This window comes from Artemia franciscana, chromosome 18, assembly GCF_032884065.1.
Source record: "Artemia franciscana chromosome 18, ASM3288406v1, whole genome shotgun sequence".
NCBI lineage: Eukaryota > Metazoa > Arthropoda > Branchiopoda > Anostraca > Artemiidae > Artemia > Artemia franciscana.
Window position 1 is genome coordinate 13,526,507 of NC_088880.1, and position 22,250 is coordinate 13,548,756.

At 38.2% G+C, this 22,250-nt stretch overlaps 1 protein-coding gene across 1 annotated transcript in view; it reads right to left on the minus strand.

Moving 5' to 3' along the window:
* LOC136038636 (phospholipase D1-like) overlaps positions 1–22,250 on the minus strand; it is a gene marked incomplete in the record, with an annotated part of 372,020 nt that overhangs the window by 316,450 nt on the left and 33,320 nt on the right. Inside the window, 1 exon segment of the mRNA XM_065721881.1 lies at positions 13,826–13,976. Coding sequence (XP_065577953.1) covers positions 13,826–13,976 — 151 coding nt within the window.

The window sequence follows — 22,250 nt, forward strand, 5'->3', positions numbered from 1 at the left end:
ATTTATTTCATTGCGGCTGACAAAACAATTATAGCCTCCTGAAGGAGGCTATAAGAGACCTTCTGAGACCTCCTGAAAGAGACCTTCAGATTCTTGAAAGTCTCTTGCATTTCAAATGACAATTCAAATCGGTCATCAAAAACAATACTGATGATGCAGCATGCGAGAAGTGCACATAACCGCTATCATACAGATAAGATGCATTTTTAGAATAATTTCCAAAAACAGGTTTGTCAAGCTGCTATCAAAGGGAGGATCAGTATGCCAATATAGATAATGAGTACCAAAGTGCGACTAAGCATTTATTGCCCTCCTGATACTCCCTTTTAGAACAGCTTAGAAAATAGTTTATGGTGATTGTTTCAGAAGTTGAAAATTTTCAGATACAACTTTTGGGCGTGACAGCAGCGACATACATATGATCTTGGGTCATTTAAAGACACAAAGGCTGCTTGTCTTTTAAACAAGCAGCATGTTTAGAAGTGCAAAATTTTCAGATACGACTTTTGGCAATGACAGCAGCGATATAAAGCTGATCCTGGGTCATTTAAAGACCCAAAGGCTGCTTGTCTTTTAAACAAGCAGCATGTTTAGAAGTGTGAAATTTTCAGATACGACTTTTTGGCATGACAGCAGCGATATACAGCTGATCCAGGGTCATTTAAAGACCCAAAGGCTGCTTGTCTTTTAAACAAGCAGAATGTTTAGAAGTGTAAAATTTTCAGATACGACTTTTGGGCATGACAGCAGCGATATACAGCTGATCCTGGGTCATTTAAAGACCCAAAGGCTGCTTGTCTTTTAAACAAGCAGAATGTTTAGAAGTGTAAAATTTTCAGATACGACCTTTGGGCATGACAGCAGCGATATAAAGCTGATCCTGGGTCATTTAAAGACACAAAGGCTGCTTGTCTTTTAAACAAGCAGAATGTTTAGAAGTTTAAAATTTTCAGATACGATTTTTGGGCATGACGGCAGCGATATACAGCTGATCTTGGGTCATTTAAAGACCCAAAGGCTGCTTGTCTTTTCAACAAGCAGAATGTTTAGAAGCGTAAAATTTTCAGATACGACTTTTGGCCATGACAGCAGCGATATACAACTGATCTTGGGTCATTTAAAGACCCAAAGGCTGCTTGTCTTTTAAACAAGCAGAATGTTTAGAAGTGTAAAATTTTCAGATACGACTTTTGGGCATTACAGCAGCGACATACAGCTGCTTACACATACACGCAGCGACATACACAGACACAAAGGCTGCTTGTCTTTGAAACAAGCAGTATGAGAGAGAAAACATTTATTATTAAACCAATACAAAACAGTAATAACAGCCACCCCTAGAAGTAAAAACTTGTCCGAGGGGGTGGCAAAAATAAAACAGAAAATAATACAGGACAAAGAAAAAACTTATTTATAAAGCCAATAGTACGACCTAATCGGCACCACAAGCCTTTCAACAAACAAATTCAACAATACTAATAAAATCATACCCCTAGAGGCCAGAACACACTACTGAATTATTTATTTACATTTACACCTAAGACACAAAGGCTGCTTGTCTTTTCAACAAGCAGAATGTTTAGAAGTGTAAAATTTTCAGATACGACTTTTGGCCATGACAGCAGCGACATACAGCTGATCTTGGGTCATTTAAAGACACATAGTCTGCTTGTGTTTTAAACAAGCAGCAAGTTTACAAACTAATATTGAGTTCAGTCTCACCCATCAAAGGTTACGAGTTTGAGAACATTTGCCAGGTTTTAGAAAAAGGGGGAAACACTCCCTAAAAGTCATACAATATTAATGAAAATCACACTATCAGATTAAGCATATCAAAGAACTCTACTATACAGGTTTCAAGCTCCTATCTGCAAAAATGTGGAATTTTGTATTTTTTGCCAGAAGAAAGATCATGGATGCGTATCTATTTGTTTGTTTTCCCCAGGGGTGATCGTATAGACCCAGCGGGCCTAGAACATCGGAAGAGGGCTGATTCTAACGGAAAATTAATAGTTCTAGTGCCCTTTTCTGGGCGCTGTCCTGGGTCTTTTGGTGGTTCAATCTAGCTATCCAAAACTACAACTTATGGTACAGTATCTGTATTAAGTTTCTAACCTATAAATCACAACTTTTCTGACTATTTCTAAAAGTGGAGAGCCACTTGAACACATTCCCATTTACTAAAATAGGCTGACTGCTTTTAAACAGGCAGTATGCTTACAAATTAACAGTTTTATTTTACCTCGAAAGTATTTTGAGCACCCACAACTAAAACTATGACCGCTGTACCAAAATTGGTATTCTATTCCTTTCCAGAATGTAGTAGACCTTCCCCCATTCACATTCGTTACACACTAATCTTAGTTCCAACCAACCCCCTAGTCTTATTTACCACCAATTTAACAGAACATTTTTACCACAGATCAAACACTTCGTGGTAACGATTTTAATAAAAATCCACCATTAGACTCAGCATACCAGAGAACCATACTGTAGCAGTTCCAAGCTCCTATACATAAAAATGAGGAATTTTATAAAAAAAAAAAAAAATCCAGAAACAGGATCACGGATGCGTGTTTATTTTTTATTTTTGTACTAATATTGTTATTTCCCAGCAGTGATCGTATCAAACCAGTTATCCTAAATGATCGGAAGAGGACTCTTGTAATCGAAAATTAAAAGTTCTAGCACCCTTTTTAAGTGAGCAAAAATATTGGAGGGCAGCAAGCCCCCCTCCCAAGCGCATTGTTTCCCAACGCCTTGCAATCAAAATTTTGAGAAGCCATTTTGCTTGGCATAGTCAAAAGATTTAATAACTATGTCTTTGAGGATGACTTGAACCCCCACAACCCCCCGGGGAACGGCTACAAACTATGAACTTTGTCCATTGCTTACATATAGTATTGGCTATTGGGAAATATGCAAATACTTTTCGTGGGGGGGGGGGTAAGTAGAAGGATATTTTTGCAGAGAAGATTTTCTTGGGAAAAGGGATTTTCCATAGAGAGAGAGAGCTGGATTTCCTGGCATTATTTAAAAACGATCAGAAATTAAATTAAAAAGAACAGCAACATTAAAACTTAAAATGAACCGATTATTATTACGAATATGAGGGGGGTATCCTTCCTCAATACCTCGCTCTTTACCCTAAAGTTGTTTTAGAACTTTCTTTTTAAAAAAGTTCTTATTCTAATTAAATGTTTTTCATGAGTCATTCTTAAATAACTGGAACCAAAAGTCAAACTTTAACGTAAAGAGCGAGGTATTGAGGAGGGGCAACCCCCTTCATATCCGTAGCAATTTCCGTTAGTTTTAAGTTTTAATGTTGCTCCTTACTTTCAGTTTAAAAAAAAACTTGTTTCTTTATGTAATTACTTTAAAAAACTCTTCCCACGATACAAGTTTTTAAAAGAAAAGCAAAGAGCTCCACTAGGTTGAGAAGAAATAATGTCAAATAACTTCCACACGAAAAAAAAACACAGATCAACAGCAGAAAATAAATAAAACTCAAAAAATTAAACGAGCAAAAATTAAAATGAGAAGGGTTGACAACCCCCATGCCTTCTCAAGACCAGAACATAATTTCCACTTTACTCGAGAGCCGTGATTGGATTGTTTGGGGAAATGATAGGCTTGGGGGGTGTGTCCTCGAATCACTTTCGACTATTAAAAAGGGCACTCGCCCTTTCAATTTCCAATCGAATAAGTTTCTTTCGAAGTTTCTACGACAACTCCTTCTATACGAAGAGCTCTGGTCTAAAGAAACCAGAATAAATCAATAATACATTGTGCCTACATAGCTGTTTACGTAGTCACCGCTATTAAGCTGCCTATGATTACTAAGAAGAAATAGTTTGATTTTTCAAAATTTTATCGATCCCGAGTATAAACAAGGTTAATTGTGAGCATGACTAGGCTTACTGCATTGAGGTGAAAAGTAGCCCAGATACATTAGTGAGCTTAAGAGAATGTTAGTTCATTCAAGATTCTGGCATACTTTTGGAAAAAAAAAATCAGAGAACAATGAGCTCCACTGAAACATGTTGTGACCACTAAGCTGTGCCATCGACCAACCATTCCCAACTGGGAACAGATAGCGTTGTAAGTTGTGAAAAGCATATACCAATTACAAAACAAGGCTCAAGTACAACTGCAGGGACTCTTCGAAAGAAGGGAGAAAGCTTTTCAAAAAGAAAAGGGGTATTTGAAAAATGTATCAAACTCGGTAAAAGTCTTAACTTGTTGATATGTAATTTAAGTTTTTATTTTTTATAAACAGTAGACATACATAATAAACAGCTTTAATTGCGAGTATACTTCTTGAGGTAGAATTATTCAGAATAGTATAGCTCCCTGGCATCCATTGCATAGTAATTTATACATAGGTTTGTTACAATTACACTCCATAGTTGTTTCCGTGACATCTGAAAGACATGATGTTGAAAGACTCGTATCTGAAAGTCAGCCAATTCTCTTAACTGATGGAAATTCAGTCAAACTCCGAACATTTTAAAAATCTACAAATCCTTGCATTTTTCTCCTCTTAACTCAAAAGAGGAGAGTAAAATATATAATTTTCTCACACCAAATCAGTGTGTACTGTAAGAAATGTAAACATGACTTATCTCGATGATCTGGCCGCTATTGGTTGGAGAAAGGCATATTGGAACAGACAATGAATTGTTAAAGATCTTTGATATAAAGCACGAACGTAGTCTCTGTCAAATCAAAGAACAGAAAAAACTAAATCTCTTCGAAAAAGATAATATCGCCTAAAGGATATAGAATTTTACACAATAACTACAGCGACTTAACCAAATGTTGTAATAGAAAAAGAAGAAATCGCTGGGTCCAAAACAAAAATGAGCATGTTTCTTATTTCTTATTTTAATTTACAGTAAAATAATGTTTTTGCGCTAACAGTTCTTTAGTTCCAGAATCAAACAAAAACAACTACTTTACGAAAAAACTTTCTTTGACCCTTGGAAGAAATTAGCAGAGTCCGACAAAGAAACTTTTAGGAACTGGCTTAAACATAAAATCCTAAAAGTCACTAAGAAACAAAAAGAGAAAACAGACAAAACGAGACTTCGGCCAGAAGCAAAAAGACAAGAAAACAAGAGCTAAGAGCTGATATGGCACTTGTGACGAGGCAAGAAGAGCTAAGAGCCAAGAGCTCATATGGTATGAGCTCTAACAAAATTCTAAGAATCAATAGATTGATTTAAAAGGAAAATCAGAGGTTTAATGCCGGTCAGGATTTAAAATAAGAGCTCTGAGTCACGATGTCCTTCTAAATATCAACATTCATTAAGATCCGATCACCCAGTCGTAAGTTACAAACACCTCATTTTTTTCTAATTTTTTCTCTCCCTTTAGTCCCCCAGATGGTCGAATCTGGGAAAACGACTTTATCAAGTCAATTTGTGCAGCTCTCTGACACGCCTACCGATTTTCATCGTCCTAGCACGTCCAGAAGCACCAAACTCACCAAATCACTGAACCCCTACCCCCAACTCCCCCAAAGAGAGCGAATCCAGTACGGTTACGTCAATCACGTATCAAGGACATTTGCTTGTTATATCCACCAAGCTTCATCCCGATTCCTCCACTCCAAGCGTTTTCCAAGATTTCCCCCTCCAACTCCCCCCAATGTTAATAGATCTGGTCGGGATTTGAAATAAGGGCTCTGGAACATGAATTCCTTCTAAATAAAAAATTTCATTAAGACCCAGTCACCCGTTCTAAAGTTAAAAATACCTCAATTTTTCTAATTTTTCCAAATTAACACCCCCCAGCTCTCCAAAGAGAACGGATCCGTTCCAATTATGTCAATCACGTATCTAGACCTTGTGCTTATTCTTCCCATCAAGTTTCATCCCGATCTCTCCACTCTAAGCGTTTTCCTAGATTTCTCTTTCCCTCCTCCAACCCCCTATGTCCCCTGATCTAATTCGGGTCGAAAATGGAGCATCTGAGACATAAGATGCCTTTATATATATCTCAAGTTTCAGTAAGATCCGATCACCTATTCGTAAGATAAAAATACCCCAATTTTCACGTTTTCCAAGAATTCCGGTTTCCCCCTCCAACTCCCCCCAATGTCACAGGATCTGGTTGGAATTTAAAATTAGTGCTTTAAAGCACAAGATCCTTCTAAATATCAAATTTTATTAAGATCTAGTCAAGTTTCATGAAGATCTGATCACTCCTTCGTAAGTTAAAAATACGTCATTTTTTCTATTTTTTCCGAATTAACCCTCCCCCCCCCAATAGAGCGGATCCGTTCCAATTATGTCAATCACGTATCTAAGACTTTTGCTTATTTTTCCCACCCAGTTCCATCCCGATCCCTCCAATCTAAGCGTTTTCCATGATTTTAGGTTCCCCCCAAACTCCCCCCAATGTCACCAGATCCGGTCGGGATTTAAAATAAGAGCTTTGAGACACGATATCCTTCTAAATATCAAGTTTCATTGAGATCACCTGTTCGTTAGTTAAAAATACCTAATTTTTTCTATTTTTCAGAATTAACAAACCCCCTCCCCAACTACCCCAAAGAGAGCGGATCCGTTCCGGTTAAGTCAATCATGTATCTAGGACTTGTGCTTATTTTTCCCACTAAGTTTCGTACCGATCCCTCCACTCTAAGTGTTTCCAAGATTTTAGGTTTCCCCTCCCAACTCCCCCCCCAGTGTCACCAGATCCGGTCAGGATTTAAAATAACAGCTCTGAGACACGACATTCTTCCATATATCAAATTTCATTAAGATCTGATCAACCCTTCGTAAGTTAAAATGCTTCATTTTTCTATTTTTTCTGAATTAACGGCCCCCCCAATCCCCCTCCCAAATTTTCAAATCGGGAAAACGACTATTTCTAACTAGTCTGGTCCGGTCCCTGATACGCCTGCCAAATTTCATTGTCCTAGCTTACCTGGAAGTGCCTAAAGTAGCAAAACCGGGACCGACAGACAGACAGACAGACCGACAGACCGACAGAATTTGCGATTGCTATATGTCACTTGGTTAACGAACTGTAGTAAGGAGCGACCCGGCTCAATAGTAAACGAAACTCAAAAAACGGTTTTGATGCTAAAAGATACATTAAAAGAATCGAATTTTCATGCTGATTTTAAATATATAAGCTTCATCAAATTTAGTCCTTGTCATCACAAGTTACGAGCCTGAGAAAATTTGCCTTATTTTCGAAAATAGGGGGAAACATCCCCAAACAGTCATAGAATCTTAACAACAAGAGCTAAGAGCTCATATGGCACTTGTGACGAGGCGAGAAGAGCTAAGAGCCAAGAGATCATATGGTATGAGCTCTAACAAAATTATATGAATCAATAGATTGATTTAAAAAGGAAAATAAGAGACTTAATGCCGGTCAGGATTTAAAACAAGAGCTCTGAGTCACGATGTCCTTCTAAATATCAAAATTCATTAAGATCCGATCACCCACTCGTAAGTTATAAATACCTAATTTTTTCTAATTTTTCCTCTCCCTTTAGCCCCCCAGATGGTCACATATGGGAAAACGACTTTATCAAGTTAAATTGTGCAGCTCCCTGACACACCTACCAATTTTCATCGTCCTAGCACGTCCAGAAGCACCAAACTCACCAAATCACTAAACTTTCCCCCAACTCCCCCAAAGAGAGCGAATCCAGTACGATTCTGTCAATCACGTATCAAGGACATTTGTTTATTCTATCCACCAAGCTTCATCCCGATTCCTCCACTCCATGTGTTTTTCCAAGATTTCCCCCTCCAACTCCCCCCAATGTCAAAAGATCTGGTCGGGATTTGAAATAAGAGCTCTGAGACATGAATTCCTTCTAAAAATTATATTTCATTAAGATCCGATCATCTATTCGTAAGATAAAAATACCCCGATTTTCACGTTTTCCAACAATTCCGGTTTCCCTCTCCAACTCCCCCGAATGTCACAGGATCTGGTCGGAATTTAAAATTGGAACTTTAAAGCATAAGATCCTTCTAAATATCAAATTTCATTCAGATCTGGTCACCCTTTCGTAAGTTACAAATATCTCAATTTTCAAAGTTAACCCCACCCCCTCCCAATTCCACCAAAGAGAGCAGATCCGGTCCGGTTATCTCAGTCACGTATCTTAGACAGGTTTGTATTCTTCCCATCCAGTTTCATCCTGATCTCACGGCTTTAAGTATTTTCTAAGATTTCCGGTCCCCCCCCAGCTGCCCCCCCCCCACCAATTACGCTTGATCCGGTTGAGATTTAAAATAAGAGGTCTGAGTTACGAGATCCTTCTAAATATGAAGTTTCATGAATATCCGATCACTCCTTGGTAAGTTAAAAATACGTCATTTTTTCTTATTTTTCTGAATTAACCTCCTCCTCCCCCCAATAGAGCGGATCCGTTCCAATTATGTAAATCACGTGTGTAAGACTTCTGCTTATTTTTCCCACAAAGTTTCATCCCGATCCCTCCAATCTAAGCGTTTTCCATGATTTTAGGTTCCCCCACCCCAAACTTCCCTAAATGTCACCAGATCCGGTCAGGATTTAAAATAAGAGCTTTGAGACACGATATCCTTCTAAATATCAAATTCATCGAGATCCGATCACCCGTTCGTAAGTTAAAAATGCGTCATTTTTTCTAATTTTTCAGAATTAACCCCTCCCCCAACTACCACAAAGAGGGCGGATCCGTTCCGGTTATGTCAATCATGTATCTAGGACTCGTGATTATTTTTCCCACCAAGTTTCATCCCGATCCCTCCACTCTAAGTGTTTTCCAAGTTTTAGGTTCCCCCTCCCAACTCCCCCCCCCCAATATCACCAGATCCGGTCGGGATTTAAAATAAGAGCTCTAAGATACGATATCCTTCTGAACATCAAATTTCATTGAGATCCGATCACCCGTTCGTAAGTTACAAATACCTCATTTTTTCTAATTTTTCAGAATTACCGCCCCTAACTACCCCAAAGAGAGCAGATCCGTTCCGATTATGTCAATCATGTATCTGGGACTTGTGCTTATTTTTCCCATCAAGTTTAATCCCGATCCCGATCAACTCACAACCTTTAGCAACCCTCATAACCTTTAAGGGTTACGTCAACACCTGGTAGGGAACCCTAGATTTTCTATTAATTGGTCATTATATTTTATCATATAATGTTCACGGCTTCCCTTTAAACTTCGACCTTTTCAGAAAAAAAATATAATAAAATACTTTATGATTTTTTGCTATGAAACCACCACCTGAACAAATGTTTATCGAATTTTATCCAAGAATCTTATCCTAACTCTTAACAAAAATATGCTACAAATTCCAATATTTAGCATTAATACATATTAACTAGTATAAACACGTTAGGCTTCTAGCAGTTTCGATCATTTCAAGTTCAAATTCAGATTTCAAGTCAAATTTGACAAATCAGATTGAAACGAATCAAATCATACTAAAAAAAATATATACCGTTTCGATTTCTTGAACATACACTAAATACAAAAATAGATAAGAATTATACTACTGAAAACTAGTACGTAAAGGGGAAATACTGAAAAAAAGGCAAGGCGACTTGGATCAAGCAGAAAAGGTTGTAATCTTTCAGCAAATTTTACCGTAAAAGTCATTCATCCTGCACTTTCTAATGAAAGTTCAAGCCTTTCCAGACAAACCTAACAATAAAATAGTATATCCTCTCCTATCTAATACCAGCTCATGAATAAATTCTTGACAGAAACCATCCTGTTCCTACTTCAATGAAACGATACTGGAAAAGGGGCCATAAGCCTAAAATCGTTTCCCAGTCTAAACCTTTTACCAAAAAGCGTTCTCCAGAAACATTTTACAACGTACCCTTATTATCTCATTCTCCAAAGCTAAATCGCCAATATCTTACGGAGAATTATGGATATTTGCCAATATTTCTGTGTTGTTAAATGGAATTTTCGGAAATGAGATAAGAAAACAAAGGGATTTCTATCTGGCTTTGAAAATGACAAAAATAGAATTGCCTAATTTGTTGCTTCTTTTTTCAGGAAATGGAGCGAGGTTAATGATACTCAAATCTTTCAAAAATATCAACAAAAATGAGACGAATTGATGGAATGAACTCTACAACATTCCACTTAATAACGTTAATTAGCTTCTATATACGTTGCAGTGGATAAAGCAGTGGCAAGGACCTCTAGGAACTGTGGTTCACCTGCCTATTGCAAACTTATCTCATCGAAGAGAAAAAACCCCTAAGGTAGGTACAGACAACAAACTGGCACCTCTTTCCACTGTTGACCTTGGCCACTTGGTGCTACGATAAACTGTTGGCATTAGCGGTATAGCGACAGAAAGGCCAAGATAGTTACAGGGCTTGCAATCATTCTTGCACATTAGAAAAGGGACTGGACAGCCTGTCAAGGGACTTTTAGGGGTTAAAAAGGACCCAAAGTGGGAGGGGATCTTGTTTGCCATTCATGATCAAAACTTTCCTTTGCTTGTGAATAAGAAACGGTGGCCAAGTCACCCTAAAAACCATCATATTCATGAGCCTCAGAAGAAACTCATTTTCCCCGGAGATGGGCAGATCTCTTTATTTTTCCATTTTCTTTTTGTTCAAACTTTCAGTTTGTTTATTTAAAACAAAAAATAAAAGCAACTTCGAGACTAATAACAACTAAAAACAATCAATGAGACTTCAGCTTGGAAGCTAACTCATTCATTCCTTCGACTTCTTTAAGATATTGGTTAACTTGCTTATCAGGTTCAACTTTCATCTTTTGTACGTCCTTTTCCGTCACTTTTTCATCTGTTTTGTTCCTTTGTCTTCTCGCGTTTTCATAGCACTCTCTAGTAGGTATTTGACCAAGGCGATGTACAAGGATCCATTTGCAGCCCCGTTCTCTATAAGCCATCAGTGGCCTCTTTCAAGAGGGCATCAAAAATCGCCTGTTTTTGTTTTTCAGAGGCCCAATTCTCTTGCAATGATTCCTCAAGTCTACCTAGCACCTTTTTTTGTTGGAGATGTCAACTAGGTTCAGCTCCCTTTCTTTCTCTTGGTCTTGAATGTTTCGTTCGGCAGCTTTTTATTTTGCATTGATCTCCACAAATTCTTGGCATTTTGACCAAGCCGAACTAGCCAAGGTCAACAATTTTAGGAATGGGGAACCTTTCTGGTTTGCCTGGTTTACCAATCACACACAGCTTCGCATTCAGGACTCATTCTGACATGGAGGCTCTGTCCAATAGAAGAAGTCTTCCTGAGAGCAAAAACCCTTTCGATGTCAGTCCTGCTGTGCGATAATGTAAACGCAGCTTTTACAATCTTCGACAAAAGTATACGCTTTTGACCGACAAAAGCATCCATCCCTGAGAAGATTTGATGCAGTAATAGTTGACGTGTGATGGTGCTGATTCTACATAGTTCTCAGCTTGCAGGAATATCCACGTACTTATAACATCATCAACTCTTATTCCTACAAGGACTTCTCGAACAAGTACAGCTATATCTGATAGACTTGTACCTCTTTTACTTTCCGTGGGATACAGGCACCTAAGCGATTCAAGAAAGCTATTAGAAAAGATGGAGCACTTCTTAGGCAAGTGTTGGACAGCTGCCTTGAAATACCCCCCATCTTCGATGGAACCCTTGTCTTTCTTCCAAGGTAAGTTTCTGAGCATGTAACGCAACCTCGACCTGCTCACCTACAATAGTGTTCTGCAATAGTTGTCTAAGTTTTCTAGCATACTGGTAGAAATTTGGTAGAAAAACTGATAGAAAACAGCAGATAGGATAATGTTGGGTTTCAGAAGTCTCACAAAAAAGTGAGAAGTAAGTTTTTCTACTCGGCATAAAGAGCATGAACAAAGGATCTGTTCTTCGGAAACACTGCTGTTAGTTTCGTAAAAATCTCAGACGATGAAGACATAAATTCGAGTTCTGTAAGCATATATTTCCTTTTTAGGTGGCTTACGATCTTGTGGTACTTCGCTGAGGACGTGACATTCTTCAGATGTTTGTTCGATGGCATGTAATGCAAAGAAAATACTCCATGAGCACCAGCCACTCATCAATCACTTGGTGAACAGCAGGACCCAACATCAGCCACCTTATTAGGACATGCTGAATATAACCATTGCGAGGAATGCCTTTCTTTTTCTGGAATTCTAAGCAATCCTTACATCATGTAGGCCAGCTAAGGAAAAGAATGTCTTAAGATGACCACTATAGGATAACTCCTCACCAAATATATTGAGCCCTTTCATGAACGCGTAATACACAACATGGATGCTACAAGTTCCAATGTTCACAAACTCTTTTGAAGATTTTTTCTTCTTCAATGCATTCATTTGCGACCGTACCTTTTCATTGATATTATGACCATTGCTCTCTACCACACTATGACAAATCCATCCTATCCACACTATAGGTCAATGTTCCTCTCTATCCTTGGACAGTACTAAAATATCACCCACCTATTCCACCAACAATAAGTGCCAATTTTGTGCCGCTATAGGCATCCTATGTTTACAACAATTAACAGACACTTTGGCCACAGACAAAGTTCCCACTGTTTTGTTGCTTCTTTCTTAACTGCGACGACATAACCAAGAGGCCAGTATAGCTGGATTTGTTGAGAAGCTATATTATCTTCAGAGAATCTTTTAAATATATCATGCTTCAGTTTTCAAATATACCATGTTCCCAAAAAGGAACTTTTAGGGACTTCTGGGGGAGTTAAGAATAGAATAGAATAGAATAGGTTTTATTTGCACAATCTCTCGTAGTCATAAAACTAAATGGCGCTTGTGCTTACAAAAAAGAAAAAAGGATTAAATCAAACGACAAAAAAAATCTGAAGACAAATAGTTTAAAATCAACAATTGTTATACTTTGATACAAAGAAAGGGATGAATGAGTTGGAAAAACGATTTGTGCGTGAAGGAGGTGCTGCTAATCTGTCAAATTTCTTCAACCTAGTACTTCGATGTTTCACTAAAACTGGTGGTAGTATCGATCTGTATTTATCACTTCTGAGAAGATATTGGCCAAATTCAAGGATTACATAATCTACAATCTACAATGATCTATGACATTATAATAATTTCTATCTGGCATGTAATTTTTCCATGAACTATTTTATAGATTACAGAAGTGTGAAATGGAGACTCACTCGATTGGAGAATCGAAATGAAAGTTCTAGTACCCTTTTTAAGGATTGAAAGTGATCGGAGGGCAATCACCCCTCCTCTTGTATCATTATTTGCCCCAGGGCATTCCCTTAGCCATTATTGGCATCGGCTCAAAATTTCACGAAAGCTGTTATATAGACAATTATCAAAAGGTCCAAAAAATCACCTCCAGGGACATCAGCCCGAGGGATGGGAGCCCTAACTCATACGGTCGGTCTATCATCCAACGCATATTTTAGTAGAAAATCGGGACATATTGCCCCTTTATAAAACAAGAATCATGGAATAAATTTAAAAGTTTGTGATCGGACATGCAAATCGGGCCCATGGTCCCTCCAGATCCCCCATCCCCAAACTGTCAACATCTATAAATCCTTGCTCGATTGAGTCTAGCTGAAAACTTCGGTTTCAACTTCGGTTTTTGATTTAGAAAATTGTTCCACTATAGTACATCTGATACAATAACCATACATTAAATATATAATAAATTTAACTACATTTTAATTAAATATATAAATAAATTATAAGATAGTCATAAAATCGGTGCTGTAATAAAAAAAAGTCTTTACAGAAGCAAAGAGTTAATTACAACGAAGTTCAGTTGCTATGGCGTGCACACAAAAAACAAACAAGCGATTACTTACAGATAAGGGCTTAGGATATGAGCAGGTCCTCCTGTCTTTTCCCAGCTTTCAACCTTTATTCGAATTGGGTTCCCAAGAATAAATATATCCTTTGGTAATATCTTTTCTCCAGGGAAACGAAATATGTTGACAAATGGAATACTAGCATTATCTGTAATAGAAGGTACAACCAATTACAATCATTAGGATTACAAGTTTCATAAGGTTAACAGAGTGAATCAATTGATCTATTCAGATGCCAATCTAACTATGTCAATTTCTTACGATTGTTTTTTTTTTGTGTCAAAAAAATTGTTAGTTTAACGTTGTACATTTACAACAATAATCCCAAAAAACAGTAACTAATACCAAATCAATGAATGATTTTGGTCAATCAACGTAATATTAATTAGTCACTCAGTTTGTTACTCAATTACAGCAAATATGTAAAACTTGCACTGCTTACGAAATATGCACTGCATACTAGAACAGGAGTAGGTTCTCGACAAGTTAAATGGATTTCTTGTGCGCATTTCCACTGAAAAGTTCGCTTAATTTTTGTCTTTTAAACAGTAATTAATACCAAATCAATCACTGATTTTGGTCTGTCAACGTAACATTAATTAGTCACTCAGTTTGTTATACCAAAAATATTACAAAATAAATGCAACCAGACCATTTAACACCCTAGAACCCCGCTTGTTCTAAAATACATAATCTAACTAAAACTAATAATGATTAATAATGAAACTAAAAAATAATGAAACTAATTTAGAGAAATGAAATTCGTTAATTTAATTTTCTAATTGATTTCTTTTTTAAACTAGGCAAGGTTTACCTATGAATGATTCATTTTAAGGCTTGCTCAGACACGTTTCAAAAGCAAGTGAAGCTTGACTGTTAGCGGATATTTTTCAGTATATGCAATGCCGATTGATATTGAAATTGAAAAAAAAATTGTATTTGTTAAGCAAAAGCATATTGCAACATTCATATTGCAAGCATATGCCCACTTACAAAAAAAAGGGGGAAAGCGGAGTACAAAATGAAGAAGAAAAAAGGCAAAAGTTATAATCACACTGAAAAGACCGAAATTGCAACTCTACTTTCAGTAAAGAAACACAGGAGTTCGACAATCAAATTAAAGAAATGGTTCCAGGTTCAACCAATTATTTAGGACCCATGGTTAGAGATGAGGATCTCAATTTGAAGCCACAAATTGAAAAGCAAAGCTTCCGTTCGGGAGCTCTCATATGCATAGTTCAAAACAATAGGGTCTCCACAAACAGCCCCATAAGGGGTCTCATAAGTTCTTAATCTGATCCTATAAATACCTACATACAGGAGAGTGGGGGTGAGTCAACCACTCTCCAATACTGGTCTGGACTTGTCTCCTCGAAAAATAAAACATGGTAGTCTTAAAATATATTTTTAGCATTGGAAGGGGTAGCTGACGCCACCCTGAGAAAAATAATTCCCCATTCCTGAGTTGGGTCGCTGTACACATACGAGAGTACACAGTATTGACACTATTTTATTAAGTTAATAATTCCTATTACATAATCCGTTTCTAGATGGGTGAATGTTCTCCCATGATCACAATCGGCCTTTTAATATACGTAAAAATTTAAGTTAACCTACAAAACAGTCAGTAATGTTGCTCCTGTCACACCGGTCTTGGAATGAAAATAAATGTGAATGGCAATAACAGAGCTTTAATGTAAAAAGTTAAGAGAAAAGGCTAAGAAAAAGAAATAAAAAAAGGTCCAAAAAATGAAACATTGTCATACAAACAATAATGAAAAACATATTACAGTTTTTTTCATATCAACACTTCCGTTCAACCCTTAACCGAATTCTCAAGCCATTGAACACCCAGCTTTGCCAAATACTTGACCAGCTCACATTCCCTAAAACATCCAGTCACAATATCCTGGAAATCTATATCATAAATCGCATCGGATTTAGTAGCTCGGAGCATTTGCTAGAGAGCTGCTACTACTACTAATACTAACAGCTTGCTAAAGCACCAAACTCCTTGAGGTTAACATAGTGGCTCATGTTGCTCCTCCATCTCAGTCTATTCAGAACATCTTTCTTTAAAACTACTCAAAAAGTTTTTGCTTTTTTGATTTCCTTTTAATCCTTTCTTACGACATCTTCCCATCCAATTCGCGTAAGAACGGCTTTTCGTTCGGCCTTATATGGTTGGCCGAAAAGGACGATCTTTGGCAATTAGTCATGCTTCATCAGCAGTGTTTGTCCAAGCCAGCCTTTCTGTTATTATACCCCAAGAAAGTGGGATAGAGCCATAGTTTTCATAAATCTTCCAGTTTGAAATACGATTAGTCAGACGGATACCCAAAAATAATATTTAGACAAATCTTCTGGGAAACATCGAAAAAATCCTCCTTAGTCTTCCGAAGCGCCCAAGTTTCATAGCCATACTTGAGCACTATCATCACAGTAGTTTCCAATATTCTAATTTTGGTTCGCAGACTTATCTTCTTATTCTTCCAAACTTTTAACAACTGTAAAAACACGAAAACACCCTGGGCCTTGGCTGTTCTACCTTTAGCACACTCACTGCATCCACGATTTTGACTAGTAAAACTACCGAGGTAAATGAAGCTATCCCCTTGATCGATCTTCGCGTTACCCAACATCACCTCTTAGCCTTCATTTAGCCTATTTCCGGTCAAAATGACTTAGTCTTCTTAAAATTAATTTTCAAACCTATTCATACATCCTGAGCACTCAAGCCTCTAAACTACAATGTAGGTTCAGGAGAGTTTTACTCTGCCACTTGATTCCATGCTCTTCAATAGCTTGTACCGTGTTCCTCGTGACAAAGTAAATAAAAATTATCAATTTAGATGGGCATAGAACGCAACCCAACTTGGCTTTGATTCCGCACGAAACCAGATACTACCCCAATTTCCTGCCTTAACTGGAATTTTCCACAAAAGGGGCACCGGATTTCCCAGCATTATTTAAAATTGATCAGAAATTAAACAAAAAAAAGTTTTTTTCAACCGAAAGTAAGGAGCAACAGAAAGTATTGCGTATATGAGGGGGTTCATCCCCTCTTCAATACCTCGCTCTTTACGCTAAAGCTTTTTTAGTACTTTCTAAAGAGCTTTTTATTCTAATTAAACGACCTTTGTGATTCAGGGGTGATTCTTAAAAAATTGGAACAAAATCCAAGCTTTAGCGTAAAGAGTGAGGTATTCCTGAGGGGGCGAACTCCTTCATGCACGTAATAATTTCTGTTCGTCTTAAGTTTTAATGTTGCTCTTTACTTTCAGCTGAAAAACTTTTTTTTTCATTTAATATATACTGAAAGTCTATATATTCCTGAAATTATTACATAAGTTGGTCTAAAATATATTCTTGTAAGTGTGGACTTATTAAAGTAAAAAAAAAACATTTAAATGTATTTTGTTTTCATTTAAACGTATGTAAAACATTTAAATGTATGTGTGCAAATTATATTGCCTTCAACATTCCCTTCAATTTTCACCTTAATATCATCAGCCTTAGTAGTAGTGGCAGTAGAAGCAATAGTTGCACTAGTAGAAGTACTAAGCAATAGTAGTCGCAGGGCGCATCAGCAATGTTTCAGTGGCAGCTTAGGTTATTAAGTTGAAACTTTCAGGGAATGATGAGGGGGCGATCAATTATGGTTAAAGCAGTAGCTACAGCCTAGTAGAGGTTAAACCACGACCCATAGTAACCAAAAATTAAAAAAAAACGCCTTTAATATCCAAGGGGATTAGGGGGTTTGACCCCTCTCCCCCCCCCCACCGAATTGTTTGGCTGACTCGTAAAAACGTAACAAAAACAAATATGTTTCGTTTTTAAAGCTGTTTTATAGCCCCCTCCCGCCGAAAAATAACCATGGATACGACCCTATATGAAGCTTCTATTTTAGGTGAACTATTTGTAAACCAAAATTGCTTAAGATGCAGCGTACGCACTACTGACCAAGGGATACACGGACGATTGTGAAAAAACTTGCTTGTATGTAAAAACTTGTTAGTATAGTGAGATAACTTGTTACTCTTAGGAGACAAACTTATAAGTGTTCCAAAAACTTGTCATTCGTAGGAAAAAACTTGTTAGTATTGGGGAATCCTTCTGGTGGACGTGCTTATGACATAAGTCCAGCACTTGCTCATACTTTTATACCCTCTTTTGATTGACATTATAGAATTTCTTTTGGTAGATAACCTGATGACTGTTTAAATACCCTCTCCCTTCTTCCACAAAGATCTAATTTGTCCTGCACCCTCTAAAAGTAAAACTAGGAGATTGGATGTTTCCTCTTATCAGGTTTGATTGAAATCGAAAAACTCCTTCTAGTAGCTGTACTGGTGAAAATATTCAGGAGCCCCTCCCTCTTTTCTCAGAAGTCGGATCCTATAAAGTTACAAAACAAAAATACCCTCCCACTTTCGATCGAATTTCGTCGACATACAATAACCTGTTCTTGTGAATGTACTGATTAAAAGATTTAACCCCTTCCTCCTCACTTCCATTCACACAGGCAGGATCAGCTCCAGGCCCCCAAAAAAGCACAAATAAGGTCCTAGATAGTACTATCCACCAAATTATACTCTTATCTCGTAACCCTATCACATAGATGTCATGATGACAAGAATGGAGGATTCCCCTCTCCAGAAAAGATCGGATCAAATCGGATACTGGAAAGGGAGAACTAAAAAAAATAATCTACTCTTGCTTTACACCAAGTTTGGTTAAATTCCAACTACTCATGCTGGTAGACGTCCTGATGACAAGGATTTAGGGACCCCTACCCCTCCGCAGAGGTGTCCTTCCCATCCAGGCACCAAAAAAATACAAGAGCTAAGAGCTCATATGGCACTTGTGACGAGGTCGGAAGAGCCAAGAGCTCTAGCAAAATTCTAAGAATCAATAGATTGATTTAAAATAAAAAAAGAGGCCTAATGCCGGTCGGGATTTAAAATAAAAGCTCTGAGACATGAGGTCCTTCTAAATATCAAATTTCATTAAGATCCGATCACCCACTCGTAAGTTAAAAATACCTCATTTTTTCTAGTTTTTCCTCTCTCTTCAGGCCCCCAGATGGTTGAATCGGGGAAAACCACTCTATCAGGTCTATTTATGCAGGTCCCTGACACGCCTACCCATTTTCATCGTCCTAGCACGTCCAGAAGCACCGAACTCACCAAAGCACTGGACCCCCCTAACTCCCCCAAAGAGAGCGGATCAACTCCAGTTACGTCAATCACGTATCTACGACATTTGCTTATTCCGACCATCAACTTGTTGTTGGTAAGTTTAACCTGAAACTAAAGACTGTCATAAAGCCCCAGCGGTCGGTAAAAACATATAATGTGAGAAAACTGCCGGACCCGTACGTGTTACAATAGTATACATCTACTTTGTCAAATTACTTTTCCATGCTAAGGGACGAGTCTCCATCCCTAAAAATTGTTGAAATCCCTAAAAGAAGTTAGAATCCGAGTTGGAATCCCTAAAAGAAGCAGCACAAGAAGTTGTGGGATATAACAGGAAGAAAAAATAGCAGTGGATATCTGAAAGTACCTGGGATATCATTGATTAAAGGGGAGAAGTCAAAATTCTCGTAGATAGGCATGAGCAAAACACGATATGCACTAGAAAATATCTAGATGATCTAAAAGCGCAGTATAAGCGTCTCAATAAACAACTCAAAACACGGACTAGGAATGATATGAGAGTGTACCTCGAAACTATGGCTGATCAGGCTGAAATAGCCGCCAGGCGGGGAGAGGGTCGTACTGTGTACGCTATAACGAAGGAGCTTGCGGGTCCCATGTGAAAACAAAAAAGGCATATTATTAACCCAGACGGATGACATAATCCGACGCTGGATGGAGCATTTCAGCGAGATATTAAATCAGGTGCCTCCCACAACTTCTTTAAACATCCCTGAAGAAACATTGTTCGATCTTGGACTATATTTAATATCTCGGCACCTGATTTAATATCTCGCTGAAATGCTCCATCCAGTGTCAGATTATGTCATCCGTCTGGGTTAATAATATGCCTTCTTTGTTTTCACATGGGACCCGCAAGCTCCTTCGTTATAGCAGCGGATCCTGTCCTGTTATGTCAATAACGTATCTAGAACTTGTGCTCATTCTTCCCATCAAGTTTCATCTCGGTCTCTCCACTCTAAGCGTTTTCCAGGATTTCTAGTTTCAAAGATTTCTGTTTCCTCCCTCCAACCCCGATGTTCACGGATCCAATTCGAATTGAAAATAGAGCATCTCAGACATAAGATTTTTCTATGTATCAAGTTTCATTAGGATGCGATCACCCATTCGTAAGATAATAATACCTCAATTTTCACGTTTTCCAAGATTTCCGGTTTCCCCCCTCCAATTACCTCCAATGTCACCGGATCTGTTCGAGATTTAAAATAAGCGCTCTGAAGGACAAGGTCCTTCTAAACATCAATATTCATTAAGATCTGATCACCCGTTCGTAAGGTACAAACTTACTTAGGTCCTCCCACGCCTGAGGGCGCATAAGGCAGCAAAATTGGTTCGCCATGACGACCTGTCCTGAGCCCTCGACCAAAGCTCCTCCATCAAAGACCTCGCCAGCTTCGCCTCCTTCTCTAGCATCCTGCCAATGGCCATTTTGGGTCTCCCTGACTTGCGGAGGCCAGGAGGTGTCCAACACCATATGTCATGAGGTAGCCTTCCACCACCCATTCGCACCATGCGCCCCCAATACATCCATCGTCACTTTCTAATGGCATCAAGGATGTGGGTATGATTTGTCATGATATAAATCTCATCATTTCTTATTCTCTCCGCCCAATGTATATCCAAAATAGATCTTAGGCAGTTATTATCGAATGCCCTTAGTCGTTTTCCTAGTTGAGCAGTGATGCTCCAAGTTTCACAGCCATATGTAAGGATGGAGAGGACAATGCTATTATAAATTCTGAGCTTTAGCTTCTGGGAATATTTGTTATTTCTCCAAACATTTCTAAGACAATTGAAGGCAGAGCCAGCCAATGCTATTCGGCACAAAATTTCTCTTTCAGGATTGGCATCTTGCGTAAGAATGCTGCCGAGATATTTGAACTCTCTCATTACTTCAATTTCCTCATTGTTGACTAAGAGTTCCTCAGCTAAGTCAGGAATGACCGCATTTGACATTAATTTAGTCTTGTTAACGTTTATGGAGAGTCCAACGGCATTTGCCACACGCCCAAGTTCATATACATTGTGTTGTATAGCTTCTGATTCGTGAGCGAAGAGTGCAATATCGTCCGCAAAAACACCATCATGAAGTGCTCTTAGCGGGTTTAATTGTAGGCCCCCACTGAAGCTACATCCATGAAGCACAAAATCTATGACTATGGCAAATAACAGTGGCGATAGAATACAGCCCTGCCTTACAACGACTGAACGGTGAACCAGTCCGTTAGGCCATCCTCGGTTTGTACTGCGCACATAATATCGAGGTATAGCGCTTTAATTATATTTACAATTTAGATCGAGATCCCGTAATGCATTAAAATTTTCCACATGGTTTCGCGGTGTATCGAGTCGAAGGCCTTGAGAAAGTCTATAAATACTGTGAGTAGTTGAATCTGCCATTCATTAGATTCTTCGAGTAGGACTCTCAAGCTAAAATATTAGGTCACAACACGATCTGTTTTTGGCGGAATCCATGTTGTTCATCTCTCAGAACTTTCTCCACTTTACTTTGAAATCTATTAAGAATAACTTGATAACTCATCTCTCAGAACATTCTCCACTTTAATAACTTGGCACAAAACCTTGCTACCAACTGTTTATTAAGCGATGCCTCTCCTATTATCACATTTAGTCTTTTGTCCTTTTTTGAAGAGTTTGACAATTAAAATACCTAATTTTTACAAATATCTCATTGTGAGGTACAAATACCTCATTTTTTCTAATTTTTCTGAATTAACCCCCCCCCCCCAAAGTCTCCAAAAGAGAGCCAATCTTGTTTGGTTATGTCAATCACGTATCTACGACTTGTTCTTATTCTTCTCACCAAGTATCATCATGATCTCTCCACTCTAAGCGTTTTCCAAAATTTCCGGTTTCCTCCTCCAACTCCCCCAATGTCACCGGATCCGATCAGGATTTAAAATAAGAGCTCTGAGACATGATGTCCTTCTAATTATCAAATTTCACTAGGATCCAATCACCCGTTCGTAAGTTAAAAATACCTTATGTTTTCTAATTTTTCCGAATTACCGAATTAGGCCCTCTCCCCAAATCCCCCAAAGAGATCAGATCCAGTCCGGTTATGTCTATCACGTATCTAGGACTTGTGTTTATTCTTCCCACCAATTTTCATCCTGATCTCTTCACTCTAAGCGTTTTCCAAGATTTCCGGTCCCCCCTCCAACTCCCCCCAATGACAC